Here is a 23,014-nt window from a genome sequence, read left to right as displayed (position 1 = left end):
GTGAGTGGACCGGAGCACAGTGACAGGCTCGTTCTTGCGCTCATGTGTAAAACATAATCAGGCCAGTGTGGAGTGGAGATGTAACAAGTGCTTAAACGGCCGCGACTGCTCTGGCTCTCCTACTTCGCTATGACTTATTGTCCTTGACGTGCTGACGCAGCGCTCCAATAATTCCACTCTTCGGACGAAGTTCTGGAGCCTCCCTGAATCTGGCCCTCTTCTCGTCACATTTCCATAAACTAACAGGTTAGCGAGGTCATCCTTTAGCAAAGCCTGCAAATCCTTTGCTGTGTCAGTCCTCTGTGCGTCTTTAGTTTTAACACCATCGTCTCTGAGATCAAGTGTATCTGGTTACTGACATGATGCTAATGAGGTGCGTTTACAAAGCTTGTAAACGTGGTGGGCAGAGAGGGGGGAAGCAGATGCACAAAGATAAAATGGAAGAGGATGGTGTGACTTGCCTTCAGCTATGGATTTAAAGGTGTCATTTAATCAGCTCAGTGATGACTTTTTGTTGTATTTAAGACCCCCATTTTTTTCTCTTTCTCTCTCAAAGTGTGGGAATTTCGCAGTGCTAGTGGATCTTCACGTACTGCCCTTAGGCAAAGGAGACAATGCCAGCTGGTTCTCTGCAGAGCACAGGAAGGTATGGGAATTAGGGTGTGTTTCTGTTTGTTTGTGTTTGTCCTCTTACACTTCAATTGGCTGATACTGCAGAAATCTGGAATTTGGATCTACTCTTGGGGATCCCCCCCATCCTCCTCCTGCCTTTATAAGATATGTTTTTGTTGGCCCACACAGCCGAAAGACTTTGAATGATTTTCCCTCCCAGGTTTAACGCTACATGCAGCACTTCTAGTTAAATTTGAGCTCCATATAAAAGTTTTAAGACAAATGTCACCTTAGGAGGTTTGTCTTTGTCAAGATTGCAAATATGTGCGCAAACACGTGTTTGTATTTACAGGAAGTCGGCTCTCTGATAAGAGATACGTTGGAGCCGAGGGTGAGGCAGTTTCAAGAGGCCAGATACCAGAAGATTCAGCCCAAACAGAGGAAAGATTTCACCACTGCACCACTCTGTCTTGAAGGTACAGCACACATGCGCTCTGTTCCAAAATGTCCCAAATTTTGTCCAAAAAGAGGTTTCTTTTCAATTTGGATGTCACCTTTGTTAAATGTCAGAAGGCATTTAAGCAGTATACAGCAAGGCAGCTCACTAGATTTTTAGAACAGAGCCATGATGTTTTGGTCATTTTTCTGCACTAAACTTGTATTAAAAACATGACTGTAACAAACATTTTAGAGTTGTTGCTGTTTATTTGGCAATTTTTGATATTTAACGGCTTTCTTTAGTTACGTCATTGGCATGTGTTCAGAAGATGGTGACGTACAGACCCGTTCCTCATGTCCGTAATGTCTAATAATGTTTAAATATATTGATTTATGTCTTTTTACTTATTTGAACCACAAATACCACTGTGGTATTCCAATACAATTACGAATGTACCTGTCAAGGTATGTTGAACCTGAATATTTGACAATTTGCTATAGGCTATTGAAATAAATAATTACCCGTGATGAAGCTGCAAGTAAAGACCTATGTCTTTCCCTCACCTACTTTAGAAACGATCTCTCTTTCATAAACATGAGACATGTCACACTGCTTCACAGCTTGGGCACTCTGTACACGGCTGTCCCACAGTTGGAAGGGAAAGGTTTCAAAACAAAGTGGAGAAATCGAGGCCATACCTGCATGCCAGCAAGAAAAAAAAACGAACTTTAAATGTATGCAAAAGAAGAAGCAAGCTGTTTCAAACCACTGAAACTCTAGCCGGATTTAGTTTAAAATGACATCACTCCCATTCATTCTTCGATTTCGCTTGATGTGTATTGGGGCCTTAAGGGAGGCGGTTCTTTCTACACAGGTAGCACTTAAAGATTGTAAAAGGCTGACTCACTGCATGGGCCAAGTCCCGCTGAGAGAGGTAGATTACAGGGCAGTTAAGCTCATAAAAAGAAATTTCTCCTCTTTAGAAGTTGCTGCCCCTCTCACGGCACGTCAAGGAATGGCTGCACCGCTGCAGAGGTGCTCATCTTTCTATGTTCTTGTTGTTCAGTGTTAGTATTACATGCAGTTTTGCTTGTTTTACTCTCCTCTTGCTGCTGTGAGATAAGTCAGACATCAAGATTAAAAAAAGGAGGCAGATTCTTTATAGTCTGGCATTAGCTATTAGGGTTTTTAGGATCTGTCTGTCAGTAGCTGGTTTCCCAGATAAAGATTGACTTACCTCAACTTTCACTCATGACACGGTGTATGTGTCCATTACCTCTCATTAGAGAATGATTTCAGATCTGAAGAGCATATCATGAATCACTGCTCACTGTGTATTTAACAGCTGTGAGAAATGCAATGCTGTGAGTCTCGCCCTTGGTCCAGGTGAGAACAGGGTTATTGTCTAATATATCAGAAAGACTGACTCATTATCTCTGACAGATAAGCATAACAAATGAGGAAATGCACTCACAGGGTGTGTGTGCATGGCCAGATGGTCTCCTTCACTTGTGTCCATAAACCTTGAAGTTTAAAAGTATTTTTTAGGCCTCTGGCAAGAAATGGAGCTGAACTGTGACTGGGAAATAAATGCAAGGGTCACATGCTCAGTGTTGAGGTCAAACTAAAACCAGCTGATCTCCTTTTCTAGTGCAACATACACACAGGGTGCTCACTCAGCAGATATGAAGTATCTTTTAAGAATGTATATTAAATATGTATATTTTGTTTTTTATTATTTTATGTGATATTCTATGTATTTTTATATATATATATATATATATATATATATACAGTGAGGAAAAGAAGTATTTGAACACCCTGCTATTTTGCAAGTTCTCTCACTTAGAAATCATGGAGGGGTCTGAAATTGTCATCGTAGGTGCATGTCCACTGTGAGAGACATAATCTAAAAAAAAAAATCCAGAAATCACAATGTATGATTTTTTAACTATTTATTTGTATGATACAGCTGCAAATAAGTATTTGAACACCTGAGAAAATCAGTGTTAATATTTGGTACAGTAGCCTGTATTAACATGCCTAAGACTTTTGCACAGCATTGTGTGTATATATATATTAGGGGTGTAACTATATTCAGACTGAACCAAAAATCACGATACACCACCCATGGTACGTATTGCGATACTCTAATGGTGTCCCGACCCGAATGCACCCAGCCGTAGCCTATTGTTGAGGTTGAACTCACTTTACCTTGTGTGACAAAACAATTTTTTCTTCCTTCTGACATTTGATTAAATGGTATTTGGGGTGTAACGGTACACGTATTCGTCGCGCGAATTTCCGTGTGTCTTACAGTATGTGTACAAGACGAATACAGCGTTGTAGCCTAACCACCATTAACCATCAATAATCGCAATAAGCTCGCTTTTTGTCATTTTCGATAAGAATTTTTTCAAATTGTTTCCATTTTATTACGAAATTCAAACAATAAATGCCGTTTTGACGCTCATTAATGTGGCGTGACATCACTATATAGGGGCCTTAGCTTAAGCAGCTGCACGTGCGGAACACGATTCTCTTCCTAATAAACGTGAATGAACATCTGAAGGTATGTTGAAAGATATAGTACAACTGACTGAAACGTATCTTGTGTAATCGCTCAATTAGTGTTTCAGCGGCAGAAAGACATCATTAAAGCAGCTTGTAAACAAGTATCTTTATGTAATTTACCTCAGGCAAGTCATTCAGTGTCCACAGCTTATTAGTTCGCTAGAGAAATGAACTCTTTCGCTAAATATATGCACTATATTAGCCTATATATTCATTATATTTTACTTAATCTGTTAGTGATGTCTTGATTATTTAATGTATATAAAATATACATGATTTATTTAGAAATATTGTTTTTTGTATGTATAATTATATATTGGAATTATAGTAAATTAATATAATTGGTTATACTCAACCCCTACATTTAATGATAAATATTTATATAAAATTTTATATGTGATTTGGTTATAATATTTATAATATGTATGGCGGTGACATTCAATGTATCCTTGATTCCTATATTGTTTGCAGTCTGCTGGACAGAGTATGCACACTCCCTATGGTTTGTAATTCCAATTAAATTGTCCAAATACCTTGTGAAGTCCACTTCGCGACACACTTTCAGGCGATTGGAATGTACCCAAAGAGTTCTGCGATTTTTCCCAGTCACAGAACATGTGACCACTCCAGCTGTCGGCTATCAACAGCTATTAACTCTCCCCAGATCCTTTTGTGTGAACTCACTTATGCACTAGAGATATTTTTCCCTCTCTTGTATGTGTCAGCTTACATGATTTCATCATGCATGCATCAAGCATGGCGTTTTGTGTTCAGTCTCAGCTTAGATGTGTCTATTGTCAACCTCTGTGTGGTTGTTTGAACGTCCATGTCACATTTATCATATCCAGTGAGCGTGTCACATGCCGACACATTTCCTGAGCAGTCTGCTCTGCTCTCAGCTGCAAAGGCCATTTTTCAAATGTCAGCCCTTGTAGCTTCTCTCTGACTGGCTACCTCATGCTTCCCCATTAGCTCATAGTGAGTTGATTTATTTATGCTTTGGAGAGGGCGGGAAAGGGGGAACTTTTCCCACCAAATGTCTTGGCTTGGTGGAAGCACGAGCCGGACTCTTGGCACACTAACCAAGAAAATGTTTTTTTTTGCTGGAGGACAGCAGATTGCAATGTTTTATGTAGCCATTTGCTGAAGCATATCTACCCTGAAAATGGCAAAAGTAAGGTTTCTTTCTGACTTTTCCCCCTTATTAAGAAATAATGATTTTTGGAGTGAGATGAACGGTATGCTTGTTGCTCTCAGGGGAAATTACTTTTCTTTTTTTCGATTAATCCCTAATCTTAAGAAAGAAGTCACTGCAGCCCCTGCTTGACTATGTATGTCACCCAGAGAGTCTGTTTGCTGCTACATTTCAAGTGCTTTAACCTAATATCTGATGCTGCAGATTCAAAATAGAGTTATTAGGTTTAAACAGAGAACATGAGCTAATTAGATTGTTGCTCTAAGTTTCTGCCAAATAACTTTTCTTTTTTTTCTTTTTCTTTTTTTTTTAAAGATGAAGCTAAATCAACTCAGTGTCTTTCATTGCTAGAGTTACAGCATAAGAGATGCTTGTTTTCTTTTTCTTAACTTTCTCTGACCTAATTTTTCCAGGAGTATTTTGTTCTGGGAAAACCCATAACTTAAAAGATCAATCTCTTGAAATTGGATTGCTTTTGTGAACTCTATTGCATCTATTTCAAGCAAGCACACACACATTTGAGAACTTAATGAATGAATTACTTTGCATTCTTTCAGATTGGAATGTAACTAATTTGTATGAAATCGATTTTGTGTGAATCAGTGTATCGAATTTGGGCACTAGCAAGGATTTTGATTGACTAAACATCGGGACTCTGATGACTCAGTTTTCTTGCAACACAATTATGTGGTTACACATGAAAGCACCACTGGCATTTATAAACAACATTTTTGTATAATATGCCAGGACCGAAATCCAAGTATGTTTCTCCGATAATAACTGTTAAAAAGGACCATCATCGTTCAATGTGCACTCCTCCTTTTATATCAGCTTGACGAAAACGTGACAGTTTTTGGTATGTGAACCTAATTTCTCTTTAAAACCATGTACATATATTTCGGTACTTTCTAGGGATGCATCGATATCATAGTTCTCACCAATATTAACATTCTTTACTATTTTGTCTAAAAAAATATATATGTTGAAATAGTAGTGTTTTTCAAGATTAATGTTTTTTTTTCTTTTTTTTTCTATTCAGCAAGGACATGTTAAATTGATCAAAAGTGTTTTCAAATAAATACTGTTCTTTCTGTTTATCAATCCTGCAAAAAATTAGTTTTCAATGTTTTCAACAATAATATATATTAGATTAACGTTCTTTTTGGCCTAGCAAACTTTGCCGTTGCAACAACTAGTAACGTTAGAAAAACTACAATACCACACCGGATCTAGCTAGACCGGAAAACAAAACAACCGGCACACCGCACACACTTGTTTGGGCTTGCGAGCCGGCCAAAGAGTAGTAGGCTAACATTATGCTTTGAGTGGATGGCGAGCGCGAGACGCCGAAATGGATGCCAATAAGATTCTGAATGGAAAGTTTACTTTTAAAAAGTTGCCAAATGGTTCCATTGACAAGACCAAAGTGATCTGTGTGTTTTGTTGTTGTGAACTGAGCTATCATCGCAGCACGTCCAGTCTGAAATACCACTTGATGGCCAAGCACACAGCTGATGCGAATTCTCTGATGCGATTATTTGCTCCGAGTGAGAATGTTAGTGTGAAATTGAACACTACAGTATATGCCAATGTTGTTTTCAATAAAAAAACATTTGCACAAAGCAAGCCGATCCACTATTCCATGTTATTCAAATGAGAAAAAAATTATGGGACAAAAAGAAATCAAGGGACATTTAGAATAGATAAAAATGTGCGATTAATTTCGAGTTAACTATGACATTAATGCGATTAATCGCGATTAAATATTTTAATTGTTTGACAGCACTAATATATGTGACAAATAAATGTGAATTGAATAATAAGAAATGTTTCTTGAGCACCAATTCAGGAAAAGATGCATTTTAAAATATATTAAAATAGAAAATTAAATTGTAATAATATTTGAATATTTCTTCAATATTTTGAAGAATTTTTTTTTTTATAAAATAAATGCAACCTTGAAGATATCGATAGATATAAAAAAAATTAAGTAGTGTAAATATATTGCATATGTATTAAACATATTATAAATGGACAGTTTGATTGCAATGGACATTAAGGTAAACTATTGTAACTATACTTTTTTTTGCTGGTCGTTTCTCATTAGCTTACAGATTGTAAGGGTTATTTGTCCAAATGGAAGTAGCTCTTATGTTCTTTTGCTGTAGTATCACACATAATACATTTCAAGTAGCCCTCCATCATGTTCAGCCACGCTGAGGCAATTGCAGTTACAATGCAGCTGTTGCACTTTCGCCCATTTTTGGTAACTCTGACATCTACCTGTGCACGTTCCCCCACGTCAGTGTGTTTGATCTGATTAGCAGGTCTTAATGGATGAGGGGGAGGAGGAAAGAGGTGGGTGGCTGCTTCATACCCCTCCTCCTCGCCGAGCCCCTTCCTCTTTCCCACAGGTGCCATGGCTTACAGTGCTGGTGTGGCAGAGGGGGAGGGAACACCTGGCAGGCTGTTCCCCCTGATGGCCTGCCGGGGTTCAGATGCATTTTCCCAGGCTCCCCAGATGAATGGTCACTAATAGCCGTGGGAGAGGGCTTTGCGAGCGCTGCACAGTGTACCAGGCTGACTCCTCTTGGCAGGCCCTGTGAGGAGGGCTTAAAGGAGTGCTGGCTGCCTGTGACCCAGCCCTATAGCCAGCGCAAGTGCACTGCAGCAGATAGCCTTACCGCTGGAGAATGTGTTTACAAGGGCACAGAGGGAGTGAGATCTCACTCAGTGAGTGGAGGGATGTGGGACCGGCTGCGGCACTCCATTCACTTCTGATTCTCTCTGGCTGCTTTCACACAGCAGCAGCAGATTACGGTGCTGGTATAGAGTGATTAAATATGGTTACGTTCACATGCACTTCCTTGTGAAATGAATTTGATGCTGTCAGCTAATTTAAGATTTGACAAATTGACTGGTGTTTTGATTTGGATTGTTTTAAAAAAAAGATCTAGTGATGCATGATATATCTATAACATATCGGTTATCAGCTGATGTGAAAGATTTCAAAATTATTCTATATCAGTAGATATTGAATTACACTACAGTTCAAAGGTTTGCGGTAGAGTTGTCAAATCAGTCGATACTGAAATTAAAAAAATGGGACGCTTTGAGAGCTGTTGAGCTGAATCGTACACGCCTCTGATTGCCCATTGTGTTCACGCGCTCATCGGATATGTCTGTGATTGGCTACAATGATCAGCGCTTCAGAAACATGTTGTAAATATACATCAATGACACTCTTCACCAAGCACTTACACAGATGCCTGCTTGTGCTTTCAAACGCTCCCTCTCCCGATTTAAAAAAAAACTTTCAAACACTTCCGTCATCGGACATATCCGATGAGCGCATGAACAAAATGGCCAGCCAGAGGTGTTTACGATTTCGCTCAACGGCACTCAAAGCGTCACAAACAATTTTAAAATTTCAGTAACATTGGTACCGAAGTCTGTACTTTTTGGCAACTCTAATTTGTGGTCAGTAAGATATATATATATATATATATATATATATATATATATATATATATATATATATATATATATATATATATTTCAAATTTCATGTGTAAAGAGAAAAAAATCTCACTCTTTATCTGTCTCCCTCTATCTGTTCCCCCTCGCCAACAGTTTGCAATAAGAGCGTTCTGTTTCTGCCCACGTGCCCCGTAGCCTTTAAATATAAAGCATGTGGTGGCATTAGCAGCAGTTACCTGCCCTGGAACATGTGAGAGGGACTAGGCAGGATTACCAGCATGGGAAATGGAGAGCTGGGAGCAGGAGCTGTCGAAATTCCTTGGGCTTTTTTGACTGCCTGTCAGTCTGTCTGTCTCCTTGTTCTAGAATTAGCCCTTGATGCTTTGTCATGTTGCAGTTGCTGTGCAAATCCACCTCCTAAGTCCCACGTCTCACTGTACAGAAAAGCCCCTGGACAGCCGGACTGTTTCCGCAGACCTTTCTCCCACGCTTTCACACACAAACTTCCAAGTACACAAATCTACACCGCTTTAACACACCCACCTTTGGCCTGAAACTGATGTTTATACATTCAGGATGACTCGATCTCACCACACACACCCCTGTCTTTCGTCCGGGGTCAGCGGTGTTCCTCTGGTGCTGTCCCACCACAGGGCTCTGTATGTAATTAGGGATTGGGGAAAGAGAGCTTGATCAGTATGGGATTCATGGGACTGTTTCTCGACCACAATCTGGTCAGGCAGACTCACACACACATACAGACACAGCCTCCGTGAACCCAGACTATTCATGCCGCCTGACCAAACTTCACTTCAGGAATTACTAAATCGTTTTAGAGGATCACCCTGCTTTTTCCCACTCAACGTTTTCATTTCAAGGTCCAAGAGCGGATCAAATGGCAGGTCATGTGCTCAGGGTTAATGGTGCCTTTCTCCATTGAATCCATCATTATTTTTTGGCCACTGTTATAACTATGTGCATATTTGCCTGGTAAAGGAAGTTTGATCGTTCTTCAACTAAATGGCATATTTCGTTATTAAGGCCTTGCAGGCACCAGTGTGCTGTCCAGGTGAGTCAGTTTTAATGCACACATAAGCGGGATAGATTTATTAGGAGACAGGGATGAGGAGGTCTGGTTTCAATGACAGGCCTAGCTCAGGTTCAAAACCTTCAGTGCTGCAGAACAGCACATAAGTCAAGTTTTCAGAAGCCTTCCCCACGTCGTTAATCTGCTGGAATCAAACAGGAGGAATGTGTTTCTCTGCCCTCATTCACACCACATTTCCCTGTTTGTCCTTGTGACATCCTTAAAGGTCTCAGATTCCTGCATTTACTGTACCATACCTGCATATCATTATGCATAGTTTGTACCAAAATACACTCACCTAAAGGATTATTAGGAACACCTGTTCAATTTCTCATTAATGCAATTATCTAATCAACCAATCACATGGCAGTTGCTTCAATGCATGTAGGGGTGTGGTCCTGGTCAAGACAATCTCCTGAACTCCAAACTGAATGTCAGAATGGGAAAGAAAGGTGATTTAAGCAATTTTGAGCGTGGCATGGTTGTTGGTGCCAGACGGGCCGGTCTGAGTATTTCACAATCTGCTCAGTTACTGGGATTTTCACGCACAACCATTTCTAGGGTTTACAAAGAATGGTGTGAAAAGGGAAAAACATCCAGTATGTGGCAGTCCTGTGGGCGAAAATGCCTTGTTGATGCTAGAGGTCAGAGGAGAATGGGCCGACTGATTCAAGCTGATAGAAGAGCAACTTTGACTGAAATAACCACTCGTTACAACCGAGGTATGCAGCAAAGCATTTGTGAAGCCACAAACGCACAACCTTGAGGCGGATGGGCTACAACAGCAGAAGACCCCACCGGGTACCACTCATCTCCACTACAAATAGGAAAAAGAGGCTACAATTTGCACGAGCTCACCAAAATTGGACAGTTGAAGACTGGAAAAATGTTGCCTGGTCTGATGAGTCTCGATTTCTGTTGAGACATTCAGATGGTAGAGTCAGAATTTGGCGTAAACAGAATGAGAACATGGATCCATCATGCCTTGTTACCACTGTGCAGGCTGGTGGTGGTGGTGTAATGGTGTGGGGGATGTTTTCTTGGCACACTTTAGGCCCCTTAGTGCCAATTGGGCATCGTTTAAATGCCACGGCCTACCTGAGCATTGTTTCTGACCATGTCCATCCCTTTATGACCACCATGTACCCATCCTCTGATGGCTACTTCCAGCAGGATAATGCACCATGTCACAAAGCTTGAATCATTTCAAATTGGTTTCTTGAACATGACAATGAGTTCACTGTACTAAAATGGCCCCCACAGTCACCAGATCTCAACCCAATAGAGCATCTTTGGGATGTGGTGGAACGGGAGCTTTGTGCCCTGGATGTGCATCCCACAAATCTCCATCAACTGCAAGATGCTATCCTATCAATATGGGCCACCATTTCTAAAGAATGCTTTCAGCACCTTGTTGAATCAATGCCACGTAGAATTAAGGCAGTTCTGAAGGCGAAAGGGGGTCAAACACAGTATTAGTATGGTGTTCCTAATAATCCTTTAGGTGAGTGTATGTATATGCTGTGTAAGTTGTGCTTATATAAATGGTTATACAACCATATTTCATTCTAATTGTTGTCTGTTCAGACAGGACTAGTTTTCCCTGAGAAGGTCAGGCAATTTACTGGAACACAAATCGGCATATTGGAATGTTTCGGAAGGATCATGTGACATTGAAGACTGGAATAATGGCTGCTGTTAATTCAACTTTGCCATCACATGAAAAAATTACATTACATGTATTAAATGTAAAACAGTAATTTTACATTGTAATAATATTTAATGATATTATTGTATATTTGATTGGGTAAATGCAGCCTTGGTGAGCATAAGAGAAATGTCAGCCAAAAGTATGTCGTCTTAGAGAGACATTGTAGTATTTAAAGTTTCATTCAAGAATGCTGTGCTGGTGTTAAATCATTAGATGTTCTCACCCGTTTTCACAGAAATGATGATGTCATATACGTTTATAGTGCAGGTGTAGGCAATTAGGTTAAGTGTTGCGTTAGGAGCTCTAATTAAAGGGAACATCTGCTGGGACAAGAGGTGGGATGTTCAGTTTGAATGTGACTGATCACAGTCTTGTTCATTTTGTTGTGTCATGTTAAAGTTTATTATAGGCTTTTGGTTGATAAATGTCACCATGTTAGGTTTTGGTCTCGGTTTTGATTATTTTGTGAAGACTATAGAAGGAGGTTTCTGAAGGCGATTTAGTCCATTTGCTTATCTTTACAGTTCTCCTTTTGATCATGTGTTGCATCCTCCTGTTGGGCCACATTGCAGCATTTCATAACCATGCTGAAGGGGTCACCCAAATGTTAAATTGAACACTCATGTGCAAATATTGTTTCAGGTGGACGTTGAACAGAGTGATAAGACACACCGACCGCTCGGCCCAGGCTACAGTTACGCAGCCGGGTGTGATGTGCTTCCAGGAAAACCCCGCTCGGCCCTTCCATGTGGCGACCCCCGTGAAACACTCACACACATATGCACAATCGCCTGGGAGCCCCACCCTGACCCAGTAAGAGCGAAGGACAAGATCTTAGAGGGTGATCATTCACATCAAAGTGAGGAGTGAGAGAAAATATTTCTACAAATTCCAACTCGGTCACCTAGACACCCGCTCTCCACCCGCCGTCCCCGGTTTTCACGTATGTGAGATTGCTTCGAGATCATCCGTTGCACACAGTAGCTATATGCTCAGATATCACGGATCGTATCAGAAATCGTATCTGATGTTGTCCATTTTTAGAGCTTGACGTGTTTAGATTGTACAACCTCTCTGGCTTGTCAAGATCTAGACTGTGGTGCTGAGAGATTATTATTATTATTCTTTCGCATGTTGAGCTGTCTGTGCTCTCCATTTGTTTAGAGCTGATGAGATTTTTATAGCTCGTGTTCTTCTTTGAACTCTGAATCAATGGAAAGAATTGCTCTAGTCGGAGACAAGGGATCACTCACCCCACTCTTCCATTTTATTTCACATTCCTCTTTACATTCTTCTGGTTTGTTGACTTTTTGTTCTCTCTATTGTTTTCCAAGGAAGTGGTAAAAGCTCCAGGAGGGGTCATGCATGCGTGTGTACTGATGTACTGTATATATTTCTGCCTTGGCTTAGTGTCAGCGAAGCCTTACATGGATGTTGTGATTGTTGGAACACTTTTCCTCTGAGGGCATCTCAATCGTCTCACATCACATGCTACTTACATGAAACATTTTCAATTTTAATTTAGTGATACAGATCTGGTAGAATAATATTATAAAAGTTTTCCTTTTTTTTCTTCAGAAAATATATTATTTTCTTTACAAGAAGAAGATTTACTAAAAGCAAATTTTAGTATGCTTAATTTTATGGGCACATTTGTTTACTTTTGCATGATGAGCAATCTTGATAAAGTGTTGAGTCGCCACAAATCTGGGTCCTTAATCAAAGACAGTTGAGAACCATTGCTGTAAACATCAGTCTTTATCTAGATAACTCCAGTATTTTCTTTTCTTAAAGAAGGGGTGCTTTAGAAGTGCTTAATCTGCAAAAAGACACTGAGATTCACATTTAGCATGCTGGCCTGGGCCAGAAGAGTTGGAGCTGCAAGAACTTTTTTTATCAACCAACAGCTGATATCTCAAAATTAGCCTTTTTGTGGTCCTCTGTCGGCCTTGTCCTGGGAATTGCCTCTTTGAAGTGAAGGAAAAGAAGAAACACCAATGCTATTAAACTTTTTTTTTCTTTTTTTCTTTGGTTAGGAGGCAGGAGGATGGGTCAATTTAAGTTGGGATGGACATGAATTAAATGTTTTTTTTTTATCTCCTGAAATATGCAGATTATCAGTTTGTTGTTTGTTCTATCCATCAACACCAGAGTTAAAAAGGGAAAGAACATGCCCTAGGCTCTTGATGCTTAGCAAAGAGACTTATGTTATGACCAAAGAGTTTTATTTTCCCATAACTCTCCCAAGCTTTTTGGGCGGCTCGTTGCATCCTTGAATGATTAGGAGCAGGAAAGATAAGATGCTGATACTGTCCACGCACACTTTTTTTCACCCTCATTGAATTTGGTAGAGTTCCATGTGGCATCTTGATCTCTCTAGCGGTGTTGCCTTTCTCCCTTAAGCGCTTTAAGGTCCAAGCCATCTCAAAAGCATATAAATCTGATATCGAAATCCTCCTCGGTTAATTCTTTGAGATGGAGAGGAACACCCCAAGGGATCATCTGATTCATATTATTAGTCATATTAACCTGCATTTCTTAGATGAACAGTTCTGTGAATGTAGGTGTTGCTGTTCCCACTAGTCTTGTATCACTTCCCTTAAGCAAAAAAAATAATAAAAAAATAGCACCAATCGCCTGAAACCTTGACATGTATATCAACTTCAGGAGCCAGTTTGGCAGGCTCACCGGGGTTTCAAACAAGATGCTTACCATAGCCTATTATTCTCGTAGGTGGGATAAAATAACATTTGTGATAATTAGTTTGTATCTTGGATACAGTGACTTGAGTTTGGGGTTTAATAGGGTTTAAATGCTCTGTTTGTTGTTTCTATCGGTGTTTATGATCATGTTTGTTCCTTCAACAGAAGTTATTTCAAAGCAAGTATGTGCAGGAAGTTCTACCTAGTTTGACTAATCTACCTTCTTTCTTTACTGTGACAGATTGTACCGTCGTTTCTACAGTGCAGTTAGTTTTGACTGCCGATGGAGGAATAAAGGTATTGTAAATAATTCAAACAACTGGAGAGGAGCTGCTGTTAAGCAGTACTTGTGAGGTGGAAGAAAGTAAGAGGTAGATCCATCAATCACATACTGGGGTTGCTGATGACAGTTTTGTGGCTGGCAGACACTGTAATTGCATATTATTACCTGCAGAAGCATACCAAGCTCCTGTTTGAGGACCTAGCTATCTGTTAGTGGAGCCTGCAATGACATCAGCTGGTAAATCTGTCTTCACTAATGCATTTCTGCTCATTTAACACATCTAACAACGCACTCTGACGATAGCCAAATGCTCTCGATGTGAGGGATCACGGTGAGGCTATTTTAGAGTGCACACATTGAGTTTGTTTTTCTTTATGGTTTCTATGATCTGAACCGATATGCTTTAGCACTTGGGGTCAAAGGATAGTTGTGTGTATTTTATGGTCCTGTGGCAGCCTATGGCAGTCTCTCACAGACAGACGAAGAGGCTGAGGGGTCTATTCAGGGCACAGAGTGAGAGCTGATGGATTCCCATGCCTGTTTTCTTGTTTACAGCTGCACCAGCAGATAGCTAGCATGTTCACCAGGCCCCCTCTCTTGACGTCAAATTCCTCCCAGATTAAGAAACAGTGCTCTGCCTTCGCGTCTAGTGGATCTTGCATTCCTTGGACAATGACAAACAGATCTAGGCTGCATTCTTCCTTTGCCTCCTGTCTCTTAAATTAAAACAGAATGGTTGTGTCGTTGCTCCAACAATAGGAGGGTTAAGTGAACTTGTTTTCTTGGCATGTTAACTGTGAGTGGGTATGGTTGCTCCAGCAACTGTAAAAGTGAATGAACACATAATGTTGACATCACTAAATGCTTCATATAATGAAGGTTTAAGTTAAAAATTAAAAGCGTCTCACTTAATTTTATTTTGATAGATACTGAAAAAAAGTGCTGTGTATATAATATAATAAATAAAAATGTAAAAATAATTAAATTAAATAATTAAAATAATTTTTAAATTAATATTATTACATGCAATCTAATATATATATAAGCAATACCTATGGTTCGGCCAATTTACAAGTTTTTATTATATTTTTATTATTACATATATGGACTGTAAATTGCTTAATATAGTGTATAATATTCTCAGATTAGAAACTGCTTTCAGACCAGTTGAATGGCATTAAAGGGTTAGTTCACCCAAAAATGAAAATTCTGTCAGTAATTACTCACCCTCATGTTGTTCCAACCCCGTAAGACCTTCGTTCATCTTCGGAACACAAATTAAGATATTTTTGATTAAATCTGAGAGCTGGCTCACTCCTACATAGGCTTCTAAGACATTATAATTTGCTGGCCCAGAAAATGTATTAAAGACATCCTTAATATAGTCCAAGTGACTACAGTGGCTCAATCTTAAGTTTATAAAGTGACGAGAATACTTTTTGTGCGCAAAAAAAACAAAAATAACGACTTTATTCCACTTTTCATTTCCTTCTCTCTGGGCCTCGAGTTTTTTCACGTAGTGTTTTAGCGCAGCGCGTCTGTGTTGCACGTCACACGTATCACACACATGACCAGCGTCGGCCAATAGTGAGCCTACGTGGTGACGTGCAACACAGACGCGCTGCGCTAAAACACTACGTGGAAAAACTCGAGGCCCACGAAGATGAACGAAGGTCTTACAGGGTTGGAACGACATGAGGGTGAGTAATTACTGACAGAATTTTCATTTTTGGGTGAACTAACCCTTTAAACTAACTTGAGTCCACAACAGAAGGTCTACAATGAAAATGTCCTTTTTTGAAAGAGTGTTTGAGCTTTGAATAGATTTTTTGGTAATATCCAGAATGCTTGTTCTGTTCTGATTCCTTTTGAAGGATGTCATTCATCAGTTTGATTGGCCTTTGCATACACCCTATTTATTCACTTCTTCCTTTGTGTGAACATAATTGTGCAAACAGAAAATTTTATAATAAATCTTATTTTATTCACCTGTCATCTTACCTTTGCAAAAGAAACGCTGACAGAGTGATCAGGTCTTATATCATAATGAAGAGGTTTATTTTGTGGTAATTACCTGCTGACTGTACATTATCCCACTTTCTTTATATATTATAAAAAAAAAAAAAATTGACCTCAAAATGCAGAGATAGACCAATCACAATTGAGTATTTCAGAGAGTTGTGTAAGAATAATAAATAACAGTCTTCAGTGCTAATTTTCAGCCACTCATCCAGTGTTTAGAGAGATTTGCAGTCTAAAATACAGGTTATGCAGGCAAAGTGGCACATTATATGCTGTTTTCAAAGGAATGAAGGATGAATTCATAAAACTCTCCCACCAGTAGAGGCTGTAAATAGTTTCTGCGTTCAGTCAGTCTTGTTACAGTGGACTTCAAAGGCCAAGAAGCCCCTGGCACTGCTTACGCTCATGCCTGAACTATGATGAGGCTTCTTGATCATTTGCTTAAATGCTTTGTTATTTTTCAGACATTAAACCGCCTTTGAGCAGTGTCATTTTTGGCAGACATTTGAAGCCTTTGTTCTGGCCTTTTGCATGTTGGCCACATATAATTGATAACGTCCATGTTCAGTACAGTAGACGTGACTCAGACTATCATTTAATGCAGTGCTGATTTGCATTTAGTTTCCTCATGCATAAACGTGGATTTGTTTAAACAAACAGGCAGTCCCAAATACGATTGTTTCATGATTAGCCTAACATGTCAAGCCCTCGCTGTTTCAATATTACCTGTTCTAAATGTGTTTTGATGTTTAACTGTTTTGACCATAAAATGTATTTTCTTTTGCAGGTGGGAATGTTCGTCTGACGGTGCACTTCATGAAACGACATGTCAACTTGAGATGCATAGTCAGGCAGCACTACAGAGGTAGTTTATTTCCTCTCCTCCTAGACTAAAGAAAACTGATTTGAGTATTTTTTTCCACATTAAGTTTCCTCATGAAACAGATGATTGTATCAGAAGCACCTGTGTTGTTATTAGTTCATACAGCTGTCAGGCTCAGTCGGAGGTCACTGTCCGGATCGTTTTTATTTTGGAAAAAGTCGACTGAAATATGTTCACTTAGCTGGCAACTCAGAAAATGATTCAAAATACGTTTTGTGCTGAACTTGTGGTTTCAAGTCAAATTTATACAGATCTAAGAGAAACTTCTTTGACGAAACCACCCATTATATCTGGCTAGACAGTAAGAGACGAATGCACTCCGTCCTAATAGAGGCAGAGCTCAAAAAATATTTGAGACTAAAGCCAAGTCCACCCGAGCCAGGCTTGACAGCAGCTCACAGGGAAAATGTGGTGTGCTTATCATAGTAAACAAGTTTAGTCTAAAGTTTCACTGTATCTTTAGAGGTATGGCATGTCAGACTCTGTGAAGCAAGTTACAATCATCATTGTACATGATATATGTTTAACATGGCTCAAAGAAATACAAACAAAGTAGGAGCGTACAGACTAATATGACTAATAAGGTATAGGTTATTTTAAGTGATCTTGGAAAAACAAAAAGAAGAAAATGTAGCTGACCAACAATTTGCTTGGCCTTCATTTTTTAAGCTAAATTTGGCCAAGTTTGAAGGAAATAAACCGGAAAATACATCAAACAATGTGGTTTGTTTTACTTATATCGAGTTACATATTTGAAACTTTATTGACTGAGGGGCAGTGGGGACGTGAAGTCGCCAAGTGTTGACATTCAACTTTATGGCATTTAACTTTGCCATTTTCTTTAAAAAAAAACAAATAAAGCTTTTTCAACAGTATTCGATATTTCCCATGAAGAGGGCATTGAGGTCAGTTTATGCTGTTCATCTTAGTCATCTTTATTTTACTTCAGATGTCTGTGAGAATTTATTTGTGCATATTTTCACCTTCCTTTCCCATTTCGCCCTTCGTTTCAAACAGAACATTTACTGTATATTATATTTTGCTAAATGGTTTCCACATCAATTTAGCTACAGCTTCATCAGTAATTTTTTTTGACCTTCACAGAGTTGCGTGTGTTTCCTGAGCGTGTTGTAGTGTGTGCCAGTCCTCCAGAGAATTCTGCACTTCCCAGTGGAAATCTGAACCTGGATGTGGTAAGAGCTGCTTATGTCATGAAATAATGTTTATAATCAGTGTTGGAGAAGCTACTTTGAAACTAGCTTGCCAAGCTACAGTTTACTTAATAAATGTAGTTAAGCTACAGTAAAGTGACCCTCTTTAAAAACAGTTGGCTACACTATAAGTTAACAAAACTGTCTAACTATTATTGAGGGGGTAAACTGATTTTATCCTGTGCACAGTCTGTGGGCTTGCCTGAGATGGTGACTAGTTATTTTCCAGCTCTTTATGTTATATATAACATGTGTCTTTAATGTATGGTGTTTCCCAATCTTGAACCCATTCTCTGCAAATACCATGAATTGGGTTCTGGACTCTGGATGGAGTTAATTCCTATGCGTTTTGTTCTCCCCTCTCGCTTATTATGGGGCGACAATTGAGTAGTTGGAAAGGGCTGATTGGGCTCTATACTGCTCTCTGAGGTGGACCACTAAATGCATTTGGCCTAAGACATGGAGCACTGGGTTCTACACATCAGTGAGTGCAGCATGTAAATATGACCACTGAGCGCATACATTGACAGTTTATAGCAGGGTTTTTTTTGTAAACTTTGTGAAGAAAAATAGTATGTACACGCTGTTTAAATATTGGCAATTGTGTTGTAATTTTACTAAAGTAAAAAGTACTAAAAATATATTAAAATACTGATTAAAGATATAAATATCTTAAAATATATATATAATATATAAAAATATATTAAAGATTTCTGACCCATCTATAGAAAACGCTCCTGATATGAAATTCTGTAAGTGTGTGTGTGTGTATATATACAAATGCTGGTGGAGGTAAAATAATGCGCAAGTAAGGGCTACCTATATAGTTTACAGCATTAGCAGAGATCATTTTTTATCCTTAAGAAATTTTAGTTATAATTGTATTTATTTAATGACAGAGACACAATTTGTTCAGTAAATTTTAGGTTTAGTTTTCTCATGTTTTATGACCTCTAGTTTCTGTTTTATTCTGTTGCCCTCATCTAGCTAGTATTGAAAACAAGAATTATGCATCTTTTGTGTATTCCTCAAAGAAACGCATCCAATCAGGGTCAGGTGAAGCTGAGATCAGCCTAATGTTCAACGGAAGTAATGGCGCTTTTCCATTACCAGTACCAGCTCGACTCGACTCGCCTCGCCTCGCCTCAGCTCGGCTCGGCTCGCTTTTCGCTCCGTTTTCCATTGCAGATAGTACCTCCACAATAGTACCTGGTCGTCATAGCGACGCCGCAGGGAACTGCCGTGACTTAATCTTTTACGCGAGACGCGCGAGACACACCCGCTACCCACACACACAGGACAATGGAGGAAATCGAGTGTATGCTGTTTTTGGATGTTTTTGTTTTTGCTGTTTTTTTATTCAGGATACTCCGTCTGGCGCGTGCAATGATGACGCAGTGAATAGTGACGATTCTCTCTGACCAATCAGCAGTCTGCAGTGTTTTCACGTCACATTTTAGTATCGCCTCAGCTCGCCTCAGCTCGCTTAGAACCTCGCCGGAGGTGGTACGAAAAAAAGTACCTGGAAGCCGGTACAGTTACAACTTTTACACAGTGGAAAACCAAACAGAGCCGAGTCGAGTCGAGCCGAGGCGAGCTGGTACTGTGTAGTGGAAAAGCGCCATAAGTCAGTCATACAGGTTTGGTACAACATGAACATATATTTTTTAGGTGAAATATCCCTTTATTCTTTTAAGACCAATTTGTAGAGGTCATTCAGGGAATGCACTGATGAGTTGATTGAAAATATGTAGTTGTATACATCCCTAGATGTTATAGAGTTATTCATCTTGAAGCTGCAGTAGAAAATTTAATCCAGGATTCGCATTCTGAAATCATAAGTTGCATCACTGGTACACTATGTATTTTGCCACGGAAACAAGACCACAGTTTTACTTGGCTCACACACATGCCCTCTTACTCACCCACTTTTATGGCAACAGTTGTGTGTGGGTATGAAGACTGTGATTTGGTTCAACAGGAAACTCAGCGGTAGGATCTCCGGAGCCACAAATGTCCAAGTGAAAGTGTCTTTGTTTGACTTCCTGCTGTGTGTCCCGAGTCATCATCTGTCATCATCTTCGCCCCAATCAGATCATCTTCAAATCTTTTCATGTCCACTTCTTCCCTCTGAGACTCTTGGTTGATTCTACTCCATCTCCCAATAGAATCCTGGGAAATCTGCACAGAGCCGCCCACCTTGGGTGGACATCAAGGACGAAGACAGTCTCCCATCTATTCTGCCATTAATGTCGGTACTTTTTCGAGTTGAATCATTTGGCGTTGTTTTTCTTTGAGACCTTTTCTTTTTAGACATTTTTTCCTGCGTTGCTTTGGCTTTCAATGAAAGCATGAATTGTAATAATTTGAGTGAAGTTATCCAGTTCGACAGTGAAAAGTTCACATTGTGTAACCGCTTTTCCAGTTCATGGAAGCAAGGGCCCTTGTTTTTGCATTCCCCTCCTCAGGATGTGGTTCTCTGTGCTTGTATATGCTGCGAGGAAGGGTTAGCAGGAGCTTGCGGTGGTGCTCTTGCTATTTGGCAGATTGGAGGAAAGAGGCATCAGGAGAGTGAGTTGCAGTTTCTCTCATGACAAAACAATTATTTCAGTTGCTCCACTCTAATTTGTCAGTGGGAGCCTTTTCATACAGTTTCTTTCTTTCTCTTTTTAGCTTGAAGTTAGCCAGGAAAGTTATGTCTTAATAAGAATCTAAATAATCATAATAAGAAATGCAGCTCAGCTGTATGAGTCACATGCAAAGTAGAATTTCTATTTGAAAATGATAATGGCTCAGTGAATTTGTTCTTCCAGTGTTGTCATATGTTTATGGTGAGTTTCTCACACCGCAGAGCTTGACAGTGAGAGTCTGAATGACGCCACATGTTTTGAGGCAGTTTGGGAATTTGTCTGTGGTCCTTCCATTTGATTTAGTGCTCAGTTTGCAAAACAAAGTTTATATCAGCCGCTCAGAGCTGCCATAACACCTATCCAGAGGTCATTAGGTTAGGCTTTAAGAACGAGCGGTGATGTAACACGTGGTTTCTTGCAGCAAGAGAGAGCGTGAAAAAGATTTTTGGTACTATTTGGAAAGTCACCGGTTCAAACCCTGGAAGGGGTGTTTCATGAACTGGAAGGTGACTTGTATCCTCTGTCAAAGCAAGATTAACGGTTCCTTGAGTGATTCACATCCTGTGCTGTGGTCTGATGTTAGTCAAGCGGGAAGGATCCTTCATTGTTGTGTAGAAAAAAAGCGTTGCGGGTGCAGAGTCAGCACAGCATCATGTCATCACAACTGAGACGGCAGACATATCTTCCATTTCCTTTTAATGTACTCTCTGAAACACCTTGAGAAGGTGTCTAGCTTAAATTGGGTCTGTATTTGTTCGCACATACTATACACAACCTTTTAAAAAAATGGGCTCTGTAAGATTTTTTGAAAGATTTATTTGAAAAGTCTCTTACCCTCACCAAGCCTGACCAAAAATACAATAAAAACATAATATTGTGAAACATTATCACAGTTAAAATAACTCTTTTCTATTCTGTTCTCTATTCTGTTCTCTTGTGATTGCAAAGCTGAATTATCAGTCTAATATGCTGATTTGGTGCTCAAGAAACATTTCTTATTATTATCAATGTTGAAAACAGTTGTGCTGCTTAATGTTTTTATAGAAACTGATACATTGTTCAGGATTCTTTGATGAATAGAAAGTTCAAATCAACAGCATTTACTTGAAATAGAAGTCTTTTGTAACATTACAAATGTCAGTTTTGATCTATTTAAAGCATCCTTGCTATATATCCAGCAAGGATAATAAAATATTATTTTAATAAAATAAAATAAAATATAATAAAAAATCTTACTAACTTTTAAATCAATCTAAGCTGGGGATGGGAAATATATGGATATTTAGATTCTTCTTAACAGTTTTTCTTAAATTGAAGTACCTTTTGTTACAATAAAACAGTTCCAAATATGTGATCTTTGACTCTGCTCATTTAATAAATACAGTACATTAATTTAAAGGGATAGTACCCAAAAATGTATCATTTACTCGTGTTGTTCCAAACCTGTGTCTTTCTTTCTTCTGTGGGAGAAAAAAAGAAGATTGTGGCCAATGTCGGTCCTGGAGAGCCACAGTCATGCAGAGTTTTACCAGAGTTGCACCCTGATAAAAACTCGCCTTTCTGTAGCTTTGTAATAACTCTTAACACCTTGTCACCTGAGAGCCTGAGGGGACCCCGTCTGACCAGGTGTGTGAGCCGGCTGCACCATCCATCGCCGAGGAGTACGAGGGAATGGAAGTGTGCCCTACCCACCCTCCCGCCACTGAAAGTGAGTCAGCCATTCGGCCTTGCTGGGCTCCCTCGGACCATCGGCTCCACCTGGGGCGGACATCGTCACGCATTCGCTGCTCTCCAGCTTTACACCCCTTTGGCTTTGGGTAGCTCCACCCTACCTCAGGCTCCACTTCTGCCCTCAGCCGCTCCAGCTTCACCTCTGCCCTCCGGATCCCCCCTTCCATCTCGGGGGATCCGTTGCGGCTCCGTCGCGGCCGCCTAGGTCTTCTATGTCTCTCCACTGCCTTGGCTCTCCATCTGCGTGGTGGGTTCCACCTCCATCGTTGCCTCCAGTCGTCCCCAGGGTGGCGTCGAGACACCAAGGCTCCTCCCTCTAGTGACTCCGCCATGGAGCGCAGTCCTGGCTGTGGCCTGGGTCTCCATCCGTTCACTCCTGATCAAGGCCATTGGCTGCTACCTACATCTACAGGGTGGGCCATTTATATGGATACACCGTAATAACATGGGAATG

The 23,014-nt window shown here is 39.8% G+C and overlaps 1 protein-coding gene across 2 annotated transcripts in view; it reads left to right on the top strand.

Moving 5' to 3' along the window:
* slx4ip (SLX4 interacting protein) overlaps nt 1-23,014 on the top strand; it is a 46,103-nt gene that overhangs the window by 11,703 nt on the left and 11,386 nt on the right. The window contains exons 3-6 of one of the 2 annotated variants that reach the window (XM_084093573.1): nt 557-646; nt 965-1,088; nt 16,893-16,970; nt 18,093-18,181. In XM_084093573.1, the coding sequence (XP_083949699.1) occupies nt 557-646; nt 965-1,088; nt 16,893-16,970; nt 18,093-18,181 (381 nt within the window). The remainder of the gene's footprint in view (nt 1-556; nt 647-964; nt 1,089-16,892; nt 16,971-18,092; nt 18,182-23,014) is intronic. The other variant, XM_084093574.1, reaches the window with a different exon arrangement.

The sequence above is a fragment of the Abramis brama genome, assembly GCF_963993115.1.
Source record: "Abramis brama genome assembly, chromosome: 19".
Lineage (NCBI taxonomy): Eukaryota > Metazoa > Chordata > Actinopteri > Cypriniformes > Leuciscidae > Abramis > Abramis brama.
This window is presented reverse-complemented; position numbering and strand designations above follow the sequence as displayed.